At 43.5% G+C, this 13,225-nt stretch overlaps 1 protein-coding gene across 3 annotated transcripts in view; it reads right to left on the bottom strand.

Moving 5' to 3' along the window:
• Positions 1-1,398: 1,398 nt before the first annotated feature.
• Positions 1,399-13,225, bottom strand: part of dbn1 (drebrin 1) — a 107,010-nt gene continuing 95,183 nt past the window's right edge. For 2 of the 3 annotated variants that reach the window (XM_029627625.2, XM_029627626.2), the window contains exons 11-15: positions 12,913-13,041; positions 8,372-8,485; positions 4,680-5,128; positions 4,081-4,171; positions 1,399-3,837 (exon numbers count right to left, since the gene is read on the bottom strand). In XM_029627625.2, the coding sequence (XP_029483485.1) occupies positions 3,785-3,837; positions 4,081-4,171; positions 4,680-5,128; positions 8,372-8,485; positions 12,913-13,041 (836 nt within the window). In that variant the 3' untranslated portion in view covers positions 1,399-3,784. The remainder of the gene's footprint in view (positions 3,838-4,080; positions 4,172-4,679; positions 5,129-8,371; positions 8,486-12,912; positions 13,042-13,225) is intronic. The other variant, XM_029627628.2, reaches the window with a different exon arrangement.

The raw sequence follows: 13,225 nt of genomic DNA, 5'->3' as shown, positions 1-13,225 counted from the left end.
CTTCCTTGGCTGGTCCATTCTGGTGACCCGGTTGGAGTCGTGTCCAACTGGGTTACGAGGAGGGATCAGTCAATTGTGAAGAAGAAAATGGACTACTTCAAAATGGAGATTTCTTTAATAGGGTTGCCTATGCTGTCACAGACGCTTTAACGGTACAAAGATGAGTCCTCTACCTCTATGCCCGGGTACATCAACTGTCTAGCTGGCAATGTGGCAGCCATTTTGAGGAGCTCAATAAAATGCCCTGATAGAATGGACCGTTCCTCTAACATTGGGTTGGCATCACTGTGGTATATCCATCATTTGAGGAATTCAAACAGACATTTATTTACCATCCAAGGAAGCATATTATTCCAGACAGGCTACAGATTGATATGGCTTATAGCAGAACGTGGCCCTGCCATAGTATGGACTCTGACACCTCCTCACAAATACATACCTGTTCCGCTGTGACTGTCTGTACAGCATGTAGCATGCAAAGTGTTCTGTATACATCTGACTGCAGGAGCTGTTCTCTGTTAGTTCTCTCCTACATCTGCTGCTACTACTGTATTGTATGGAATGCAGAGCAAAAATGTCCCCCTACTACCTATATAGTACTTTTGACTAGGGCCCATAGGAACTATATAGGGAATAGGGTGCCATTTGGGACACAACCTATGTGTTCTATGTATACCTGTGAGAAAGGGGCTTCATAATCATAGTCCAGTTATGGTTCTAAGTCAATGGTACCAACATCTCTTTAATAAAATGCAGTTGAATAAAAACAAACATGACAAGTGGCTTTGACAGATTCGTGTTTCAATGTTGCTGGATGTTTTGTGTTCATGATCATAGCCGCTTTGAAGAGATTATTTGATTGCTAGATCATTTAAATGTGTAAAAAAAAAAACGGAACTTCAAACAATATATGCTATAAGATTCCCTGACGAAGACGGATGTCACGTTGCAGGGATGCCAATGTTCATTCTAATGTTCTATTTAACTCTATGATGCTAGCTTTTCCCTTTGCACTTCCTCCTTAAGTCATGATCATATTTAACTCTATGATGCTAGCATTTCCCTTTGCACTTCCTCCTTAAGTCATGATCATATTTCAGTGCTCAAGTGCATTGGATTTTTTAAATGTGTATATATATATTTAAAAATATGTATATATATATTCTTAACTAGGCAAGTCAGTTAAGAACAAATTCTTATTTACAATGACGGCCTACCGGGGAACAGTGGGTCAATTGCCTTGTTACCATGTCAGCTCAGGGATTCGGTCCAGCAACCTTTTGGTTACTGTCCCAATGCTCTAACCACTAGGCTACCTGCTGCCCCAATTGTACAACTGGATTGGGGAGAAGTGGGCAAAAAAGAAAAGAAATTCAAATCAAAACTCTGAAGTCATCGTTTGGAGGTTTTTAAGTCTTTTATTAACATACATCAGCACCTAGCATGTCACAAAAGATCTTGCGCTTATTTAAAAAAAAAAACAGTGTGTGAGAAGCGGACGCAAAAGAGGGAAGAGAATCTTTTTATTTCTATCTTTTAAATAAAAAGAGATCAGTAAAGCCAAGGAACAGCTAAGCCTTGCTTTGGGGCGAGTATTAGGAGTAGTAGTAGAGTAGTAGTCTCCTAGTAGTGCAGTAGGGAGAGAATAATAATCACTAACCAGGAGGTTATCAGAGTGAAGAGGTATACATTGAAATTATGTGGAAATGGTGTCAGTTACTGCTAAAGATGCAGGTTGGTCGGCTCTTACCAAGCATGAGGTGATTCTCATATACGGAAAAGGCTGCGAGGGATATGGAATCCCACCACGACTCACATTTCAAATCTCTCTTCAAAGAAACTTCATTTAAAAATCTCACTCAATCCCACAACAAGCCTCAATTCAAAGTGTCATAATCATAAGGGCCACAATAACCCCCCCAAAAAAGTGTTAGTCGATCATTAGTTGTATATTACTAAATATCAAACACTATTTACAGGACAAAAAAACGACATTGTTTTTTTTTCTTTTTCTTATTGCTTTCTGGTTCCCACTCAGAACTCTGTGGTAAGAACAGAGAGATAGAACAGTTCTATATTGTTATATCTCTATGAATACGAATGACAGGATTTATTTAGAATCAGATCAGAGGTGTGGAATCTCAGAAATGAAACTACCCTTGAACAGTAACAATAATAAACAACCTCTAGATCATGTGAAGGAAGACAGACAGACAGTCCCCAAGCCGTGTGTGTGTGTGGGGGGGGGGGGGGGGCGTGTCAATAATCATCTGTTCTAAACATTGGAACATTAATAAAGGGGATAATGAGTCTTGATGATCAAAATCATTTCTACGGCCTACGTGCAAAGCTAGTCTACTGTACTGTTTCTCATTTAGGGGTGAAATCAGAACTGAGATGACTGGGTGAAAGTCAAGCAGGGAATGAGACCTGTGCAAAAACAACATAGTCCCAATGGTAGAATTACAAGAGTGCCTCTGAGGCCATCAAGGGGGCGTGCATGTGAACTACATCATTTTAAAAGAAGGACGAGGGAAATTTAAACAGATGGAATGCAAAAAATAGTGAATTTGTGTCTACTGAAAAGAAGGGTATCATGTCATACAGCAGAGACTAGTGTGGCAGCTCTCCAACAACCTCAGCACAAGACACACTGTTCCGTTCATAGTGCCACAACGTGTGACGAATGTCCTCGTTCCCATCGGAGTACTCTAGATATAGTTATTGCCTAGTTTTCACTGGAGACGAAACAAAACGAGACTACAGCTATGGCCATGATTCAAAGACCCTGAATATTAATTCCTAGTACACTTTTAATAGGTAGTAAAAAATACACACATTCTCCTCTAGTCTGATTTTATTCTGGGATAGCACTAATACTTTCCCAGCAGAAAAACTGACTAGGGGGAAATGTGTGTATGCCAACAATAAACAATAAGAAACTACGATAGATATTCCTTTTCAAAGTGACTTGCACATATATATATATATTTGAGGGTTTTACTATGATATAGTACAATAGTACTGCTATCCCAGCCTGTACTATGATGTCCGCCATGCCTTTGTCTGGTTCCCCGCTCCTCCTCTATCTGTCTACAGTGGATTACGAGTAAGGTCCCATGGCCAAACTGACACATTGAAAAATTCAGGATTACACTTGGCACCATTTCCTCTCTGATCCCCCTCACCCTTCCCCCAGGCACCGTGCCCACTTTTATCCCCAACCAGCTACCCAGAAGTGTGGGGGGGGGGGGGTGAGGTTAGGTCCCCTAGGCCTCAGGGGAAAGGGCCAGAGCAGGGCAACTCTTGGCACTAGGGAGGGTGGAAGGTGGGGCCCAGGGTTGGGGGAGAGAGGAGGAGGGGGCTGTGGTAGGAATAATTGTGATTGCTCACAAAAGGGTTTGCTCTAACTTTTAATAGGCTACCTGTCTGGTACAGGGGTCATATCTGCTGTAGAAGACACAGACGTGAGCTACTGAGCTGTGTATATAAGTACGCAAGAAAGTAGTTCTCACTCTCTGCTATTTACTCGACATAGCAAATAAGGAGAAATATAAGAAATACATTTAAAAAAACAAGAGCTCATCATCAACCAATTAGCATCTCTAACAATAACTCGACAACCTTTTCGGTGGCTAACATTTTTTTGTTTTATTCTAGAACATTATACAGATTTTTTTTTTTAATGCAAGACTTGTTATTATTACTTTTTAAAAAACAGTTTGGTCATTGATGATGCGTTGTTTCTACTTCCCTACACCGGACTGTTCTACTCCGCCTTCGTCTAGTCGCTGTCCTCCATTACAGGGTCCGTGTCCCAGCATGTGATGTCAATCTCTGTACACACACAGTGCATAGATAAACATCCACAAATCCACTGGGTCAATCTTTGCACACACACACACACGTTTTAGTATTTTCATCAAGGGTGTCTTACAATATGTCAAAGAAGGGGGCAGAAACAACCACATACCATAACCATCATCATCACACATCAGACTGTCTTCAAAAAGAAGTGTGACAGCAGTTCTTAAAAAAATGTGTTTCTGACTTCGCCAAACATGAAGCTCTCTCACTCACCTGGTGGCTTGTTATAAAACACTGGCGTCGGGTTCATTTTAGCAGAGCAGTCCTCCTCCTCCTGCGATTGGCTGAAGTAACCCTCGCTCGCCTGCACAGGCAGACAGATTAGTTAATAACAGTATCGTCTCAGCATATAGACATTTTCCTCCAGCTATGCCATCACAAGGGTACACGGTTCAGTATACTGCATGTACAGTACAGTTTGGGTTATCTTGGGGCAATTTGTATAATCCAGTGCTGTACTGTGTGTGTTAGTGTATCTCTGTGTGTGTCAATCTTTGTTCCATATCAGGAACACAGAACAGACTTCCAACCTCTCCGTCCTAGGTAACCAGCAGCACTCACTACTGCCGATTTAGAATGCATTTACTGCCATCTTGTGGCCAATAATATTATCACTTTAGAAAAAGGAGAGATTCAATACAAGCATACAAAGTAAACAACTCACAACAAGTCATAAACCCACATATGAAATACAGGAAAATGTGTTCAATGTTAATTACATTCTGGTTATCAAAGTAGTTTCAAAGTAACTACATGGCATAAGGCTAACATAATGTAAAGTTCTGCCAAGTCATGTAATATGTCGTAATGACCTGAGTCCCTTCTTTGAGCAGCGTCTCCCCATTGGTCATCAGCTGAGTGTCATCTGAAGCATGCTGCAGTGCATGCTGGTAGCTCAGGGTCATATCGTGGGTCCCAGCCACATCCACCAGGCTGGAGGGCTCGTCCTCAGCACCCCCGGGGCCCCCCGGGTAGAATGGTACGTCTCCCATCTCGTCGAAGCTCAGCAGGGGCTGGACTCGCCCTCCAGGAGGCAGGGCCTGGGAGGGGGCAGAGCCTGTGGCAGGACTGCTGTCCCATAGGTCCACCAGGGGGTCTGCGGCAGTGGGTGCGGGAAGGGGCCTGAAACCTGAGAAGGGGTCGTAGTCGTCCGAGGTTGAGGACGGGGCTTGGGAGTCTGGGCGGGTCTGGGGGGCCACGCTCTGAACGGGCTTGGTGGGAGTGGACTCCTGGACTGGGCCTGGCTGCTGCTTCGGCTCACCTGGAGGGGAGGGAGAGAGGGAATGTTATCAAAAGTTATCAATAAGCCCTGATAGGAGACAAAGCGAAACAGTCCAACGATCATTCATTTTTAAAACAAACTATAGAAAGTTGGTTGCAATTTCAGTTTAATCCACCAGAAAAAAAACAGAACAAATAAAACAAGAAATATTATGGTTAAACTCAAATATACTAGTGGAGCTGTCACATGCAGCTGACAAAAATATATGGAAACGTCTGCGCTACCCAAAATTACAACCAACTAATTAAAGAATTACCGCAAAAGTGGAAGAGGCAAGTGGAAGTGGGAGATAGAAAGGAACTTGTCTGTCTGCCCTGCATTAAAGACCGATTGTTTAAAGAATATTGTGATAAATAAAAAAGTATACCAGTTTATTTTAAGGGACAAAAAATTGACAGCTGTGCCATACAGATTGCAAAATAGTTAGGAAGAGATAGAGTCAAAACGACACATTTTTCCATTTAAATTATAATACAAAATTCATGCAACCAATAGAATGTTATATACAGTAGTGCCTTCGGAAAGTACCCAGACCCCTTGACTTTTTCCACATTTTGTTACGTTACAGCCTTATTCTAAAATTGATTAAAATATATATATATAATTTTTTTTTTTTTACAATGTATAAAGTAAAAAAATAAATATATATATATATATACACACACACACACACATACATGTTACAAGTATTCAGACCCTTTAAATCAGTACTTTGTTGAAGCACCTTGGCAGCGATTACAGCATCGATTCTTCTTGGGTATGACGTTACAAGCTTGGCACACCTGTGTTTGGGGAGTTTCACCCGTTCTTCTCTGCAGATCCTCTCAAGCTCTGTCAGGTTGATTGGGAGCATTGCTGCACAGATATTTTCAGGTATCTCCAGAGATGTTCGATCAGGTTCTAGTCTGGGCTCTGGCTGGGCCACTCAAGGACATTGAGACTTGTCCTGAAGCCACTCCTGCGTTGTCTTGGCTGTGTGCTTAGGGTCGTTGTCCTGTTAGAAGGTGAACCTTCGCCCTAGTCTGAGGTCCTGAGCGCTACTGAGCAGGTTTTCATCAAAGATCTCTCTGTACTTTGCTCTGTTCATCTTTGCCTCGATCCTGACTAGTCTACCAGTACCTGCTGCTGAGAAACATCCACACACAGCATGATTCTGCCACCACCATGCTTCATCGTAGGAATGGTGTCAGGTTTCCTCCTGACGTGAAACTTGGCATTCAGGCCAAAGAGTTCAATCTTGGTTTCATCAGACCAGAGAATCTTGTTTCACATGGTCTGAGAGTCTTAAGTTAACTTTTGGCAAACTCCAAGTGGGCTGTCATGTGCCTTATACTGAGAAGGTGCTTCTGCCTGGCCACTCTACCGTAAAGGCCTGATTGGGGGAGTGCTGCAGAGATATTTGTCCTTCTGGAAGGTTCTTCCATCTCCACAGAGGAACTCTGGAGCTCTGTCAGAATGACCATCGGGCTCTTGGTCACCTCCCCTCCCCGGGCGGCCAGCTCTAGGAAAAGTCTTGGTGGTTCCAAACTTCTTCCTTTTAAGAATTATGGAGGCCACTGTGTTCTTGGGGACATTCAATGCTGCAGAAATGTTTTGGTAATCTTCCCCTAATCTGTGCCTCGACACAATCATGTCTCGGAGCTCTACAGACAATTCCTTCGACCTCATGGCTTGGTTCTTGCTCTGACATGCACGGTCAACTGTGGGACTTTATATAGACAGGTGTGTGCCTTTACAAATAATTTCCAATCAATTGAATTTACCACAGGTGGACTCCAAGTTGTAGACACATCTCAAGGATAATCAATGGAAACAGGATACACCGGAGCTCAATTTCTAATCTCATAGCAAAGGGTCTGAATACTTGTGTAAATAAGGTAACTTTAAAAAAATTTAATAGATTTGCACACATTTCTAAAAACCTGTTTTGCCTTTGTCAATATGGGGTATTGTGTGTAGATTGCTGAGGATTTGTATTTTATTTTAAATTTAAAATCAATTTTAGAATAAGGCTGTAACTTAACAAAATGTGGAAAAGGTCAAGGGGTCTGAATACTTTCCGAAGGCACTGGAGATGGGGGATACCGCCACCCAAGCTCTGCAGATTTTGCTGTGAAGAGACAATCATTAGATCATTTGTTTTGGTACTGTCCCATATGTAGCTTGTTGTTGGTCGCAGGTTCAGGAATGGCTGAAGAATTGAAACATTTACCTGGAGATAACTGCAAATAGCACTGCTGGGGGATTTGAAAAGTCACGATCGATCGATAATACTCTTAGCAAAATAATTGCTTTCATTTACAATCTAATCTGTAGAAACTATGAGAATAGAAAGGTTCAGAATTTTTGTGAAACATCACAGCACAGTTGAAATATATATGGCAAATAGAAGTGGATAATGGTCAGAGACAGATGGGAGGGGTTCAGAGACAGATGGGAGGGGTTCAGAGACAGATGGGAGGGGTTCAGAGACAGATGGGAGGGGTTCAGAGACAGATGGGAGGGGTTCAGAGACAGATGGGAGGGGTTCAGAGACAGATGGGAGGGGTTCAGAGACAGATGGGAGGGGTTCAGAGACAGATGGGAGGGGTTCAGAGATAGATGGGAGGGGTTCAGAGATAGATGGGAGGGGTTGAATGGAGCTGAATGATGGGACTAAAACAAACAAAAGATAAATATTGTAAAATATACTGGGTCCGTAAAATGTACAGCACATTCATTCAGAAAGACTTATTTTAAAATGGATTACATTATATCTCCCCCCCCCCATCAATCTACACACAATACCCCAAGTCATACAGTATATGAATCAGAGCGCCACTGGGGCCTAGAGACATGAGCAGGGGAGATAGGCAAATGAGGCCTGGGCAAATACAGTCCCAGTGTGGGTATGTGTGTTTTTGTATGGGATAAGTAATAGCCACGCTGTATCACAACCGGCTGTGATTGGGAGTCCCATAGGGCGGCGCACAATTGACTCAGCATTGTCCGGATTAGGGTTTGGTCGGGGTAGGCCGTCATTGTAAATAAAAATGTGTTTTTAACTGACTTGTCTAGTTAAATAAAGGTTAAAAAAAAAATGCCAACAGGCCAGGGCTCTCAATAGTTTTAAATGTTAACATTAACCATGTACAAAGTGGCATATAGCAACATAATCAAACAGAAAACAACTATTTAAGTCCTTGTTAGGCCCCAGTATAACACAACTCTGTCCAGTCTTACCCCACTCGTTCCGGCTGTCGTCCTCTGCCTCCTGGATGGGTGTGGTGACTATTTTAGGGATAGGCGTTGGGGACGTCCCCATGCTGTGGTCTGAGCTCCCTTCATCATCACCATCTGGAGGAAGGTCAGACAACACACATTGAGAGGGAAGACCATCACAACTTCCCATAATCACCACCCAACATCACCATTGTGCAATACCTTCACTCACAATCAAAATGACACCTAACATTCAACGCCAACACAATAAACACCAACACAATAAAAATACAGCACTCCCCCACAATCAAAAGCACGTTCAAAAATGTTACCAAACACTAAACCCAGTCAAAAGGCCACCAGAAAAATCACATAATGAACACAATGAAATACCACCATCGGTCACAATAAGCACAATCAGACTAGCCTGAACACTGCATTCAATTTCACACTGGAGATGACAACGGTGTAGTTATTCATTTCAATTAGCGACTTGAATGGTGCAACAGCAGCTGTATATCTGCTCAAGCACAAATGCAGCTGGGGATGAGATCATGTGACGCATGGGTGACATCCCTGGCGGCGGTGAAGCGTGGGTCCTTCCCAGCAGGCTTTTGTGCATTTAGCTGTCAGTAAGCAGCAACAACAGTTACAGTGCCTTGCGAAAGTATTCGGCCCCCTTGAGCTTTGCGACCTTTTGCCACATTTCAGGCTTCAAACATAAAGATATAAAACTGTATTTTTTTGTGAAGAATCAACAACAAGTGGGACACAATCATGAAGTGGAACGACATTTATTGGATATTTCAAACTTTTTTAACAAATCAAAAACTGAAAAATTGGGCGTGCAAAATTATTCAGCCCCTTTACTTTCAGTGCAGCAAACTCTCTCCAGAGGTTCAGTGAGGATCTCTGAATGATCCAATGTTGACCTAAATGACTAATGATGATAAATACAATCCACCTGTGTGTAATCAAGTCTCCGTATAAATGCACCTGCACTGTGATAGTCTCAGAGGTCCGTTAAAAGCGCAGAGAGCATCATGAAGAACAAGGAACACACCAGGCAGGCTCGAGATACTGTTGTGAAGAGGTTTAAAGCCGGATTTGGATACAAAAAGATTTCCCAAGCTTTAAACATCCCAAGGAGCACTGTGCAAGCGATAATATTGAAATGGAAGGAGTATCAGACCACTGCAAATCTACCAAGACCTGGCCGTCCCTCTAAACTTTCAGCTCATACAAGGATAAGACTGATCAGAGATGCAGCCAAGAGGCCCATGATCACTCTGGATGAACTGCAGAGATCTACAGCTGAGGTGGGAGACTCTGTCCATAGGACAACAATCAGTCGTATATTGCACAAATCTAGCCTTTATGGAAGAGTGGCAAGAAGAAAGCCATTTCTTAAAGATATCCATAAAAAGTGTTGTTTAAAGTTTGCCACAAGCCACCTGGGAGACACACCAAACATGTGGAAGAAGGTGCTCTGGTCAGATGAAACCAAAATTGAACTTTTTGGCAACAATGCAAAACGTTATGTTTGGCGTAAAAGCAACACAGCTCATCACCCTGAACACACCATCCCCACTGTCAAACATGGTGGTGGCAGCATCATGGTTTGGGCCTGCTTTTCTTCAGCAGGGACAGGGAAGATGGTTAACATTGATGGGAAGTTGGATGGAGCCAAATACAGGACCATTCTGGAAGAAAACCTGATGGAGTCTGCAAAAGACCTGAGACTGGGACGGAGATTTGTCTTCCAACAAGACAATGATCCAAAACATAAAGCAAAATCTACAATGCAATGGTTCAAAAATAAACATATCCAGGTGTTAGTATGGCCAAGTCAAAGTCCAGACCTGAATCCAATCGAGAATCTGTGGAAAGAACTGAAAACTGCTGTTCACAAATGCTATCCATCCAACCTCACTGAGCTCGAGCTGTTTTGCAAGGAGGAATGGGAAAAAAATTCAGTCTCTCGATGTGCAAAACTGATAAAGACATACCCCAAGCGACTTACAGCTGTAATCGCAGCAAAAGGTGGCGCTACAAAGTATTAACTTAAAGGGGCTGAATCATTTTGCACACCCAATTTTTCAGTTTTTGATTTGTTAAAAAAGTTTGAAATATCCAATAAATGTCGTTCCACTTCATGATTGTGTCCCACTTGTTGTTGATTCTTCACAAAAAAATACAGTTTTATATCTTTATGTTTGAAGCCTGAAATGTGGCAAAAGGTCGCAAAGTTCAAGGGGGCCGAATACTTTCGCAAGGCACTGTATATTCCCATGCATGAGCTGCAGCAACAGTCACTCCATAAGGGAGTCTTCTCTCCTCTCCAATACACAGCCCTCAATCAGTACTGTAGGTAGAAGTTGCCCCTAACCACTGATACAGGTCAGACATCCGATGATTATGATTAGCACAGAGTTAAAAGTAAGCTGATCCTAGATCTGGGCTTAGGGGCATCCTTCAACACCTCGCGCAAAAAGACAATCAGATCTTCATGGTGATGTTGTCTTGATCTAAACAATGAATTCACCTGAAAGCAGAAATAGTGTGTGAGGAATGTCCATCAAAATGACACATTAAGTGATGTGGATAAATCGGTTTTTGAGTCAGCTAGTGATTCTCTGCTGTCTGTAATGCACATTGCAAAGAATGACCTGGGAGGAGATTTGACCTGAGGAGGGCGAATCTCGATGACAAAGAATTCATATCCATTCAACGAATAAACTCCAGCACATTATACAGGCTGATACACCAAACACAATTCCCTTCAATTCAATTTGGACCAGGAACTGCGGACACAATAACAGAACGTGCTCGTGATTACTAAGAGCCAAAGCACCAACAAACAAACCATTGATAATGACCAACATCACTGTGACTGGGAGCAACAGGACATACAGATGACTGACTGGTGATGATATACAGTGACTACAGCATCTTGCTTGGGTGGGGTTCCCACTTCACTACTAATCTAGGGGTCTTTAAATACTAAGAAGAGAGGACAGGATATTGTCCCGTCCTAATCAAAGCTGAACCATTTAAAATCACAGTTTCAGTTTAAGGGGGGAAATATTTCACATGCAGAGGTGAAAAGTACAGGCTGAATTTCATGGTGGTATAGGAATCCCTTTGCAGGAAAACCTTTGACATATCTATGGTGTTGGGTCTAGTAGGAACCAGTTGGAATTGGTTGGCCACCCTCACCAGAGCTGCCTTCATAGACAGACCATACAACATGAAGACACAGTACAGTTCCAGTACAATACTCCACATAGGTCAGAGGTAACATAACGGTCACACAGGGCCCACAACACAAGCCCAGAGACTACAGGCAACACAAATGAACGAGCAGCTCGACGACGACATACACTCACAGGTCATAGTTCAGGAGGTACGCGAGGTATGTGTGTACGGGCAGAGCATCACAGTCCAGGAGTAGCATGAGAGCAGAAACAGGGTAGGGAGAAGGGGGTAAAGGTGGACACGAAGTGAGATCGCCAAAACAAGTAATGAAGCATGGAACCTACTGTTTGCAGGTTTGGATAATTCTCCTCCTCTCCTCCAGGTGAAAGCCTGCCCAATAGGGTTTACCATGACTAGTCCCCTAACCATACTACCATCTCCACAACCCCTGGATAAAAGATCAGACCTCAGTGGACAACATATAAACATTGCGACCGAGAGGAATAATGGAGTAAACATCATTGGCGTGAAGGGGATGGAAGAGTTGAAGCCGTTGACAAGATAGTACCAACTACCCTAACGTACTAACACACTAAGATTCATTTGTGATAGGATATATAAGAGGCAATAGTAGGCCGAACTAAGGGCCATGATCAACACAGCTCTTTGATAGATACAGCCATCATCAAGGGGGCTCCCGAGTGGCGCAGCGGTCTAAGGCACTGATTTTCAGTGCTAGAGGCGTCACTACGTGTTGTTGTATGTGTCGAACTGCCTTGCTTTATCTTGGCCAGGTCGCAGTTGTAAATGAGAACTTGTTCTCAACTAGCCTACCTGGTTAAATAAATAAATAAAATAAAAATAAAATAAAAAAACTTTTAATTGTAAATCAGCAAGATAACTAAAAGCACACTGCACCAGAGTGAGAGTGCAGAGAAAGAGGCCAAACCAGGAGTGTGCTGACTGACTGAGACACCGCCTGTAATGGGATCTGTCATCACACTGGGAGGACTTTTAGCACAGAGCACCGTGGGTTTTAGCACACTGCACAGCCACCCATCTCCTATAGACAGTCCCAACATCGTCCACTTTACCATGGGTATCTATATCACATGCTCACCAAGGACTCAAAATAGAATAGAGCATGTCAGGCCCAGGTTAGCTAACAGTAGTGCTGAGTTAGCGGGGGTGAGAAAGGATGGGGTAGGAGAGAGGCTGAGTTTGCCACAGAAGCTTTAGGGTGGGGTTCGTGGTGAAGGATTGGGGGTGAGTGTCCTCTACTGTGGTCCTGTGAGGGTGGGTGGGGGGGCTAGGGGGGGGGGGTCTCCATGTCCTCCCTGCTCCTCCTCCTGTCCAGTACCTACCGGGTGCAGTGGGCTGCAGCCTCGCATGTGGCGGGGTGCAGAGGGGGGGCGGACTGGGCTCGCTGGGACTGTGCTGCTGCTTCAAGAACGGGCTGTCCAAACGGCCTGGTAACGGGCTGTCCAAACGGCCTGACAAAAGACAGGGCCCAGGGCGACACACACACGGAGCGACACACACACGGAGCAACACACACACGGAGCAACACACACACGGAGCGACACACACACAGACGCAGGGAGGACAAGAAAAGACAATATAGAGAGAGAGAGGGAGAGTAGGAGGAAGACAGGAAGGAGAAAGTCAAGATAAAAC

The sequence above is a fragment of the Oncorhynchus nerka genome, linkage group LG22, assembly GCF_034236695.1.
Source record: "Oncorhynchus nerka isolate Pitt River linkage group LG22, Oner_Uvic_2.0, whole genome shotgun sequence".
Lineage (NCBI taxonomy): Eukaryota > Metazoa > Chordata > Actinopteri > Salmoniformes > Salmonidae > Oncorhynchus > Oncorhynchus nerka.
Note: the sequence above shows the minus strand (reverse complement) of the source record. Positions and strands in the feature narration are given on the sequence as shown.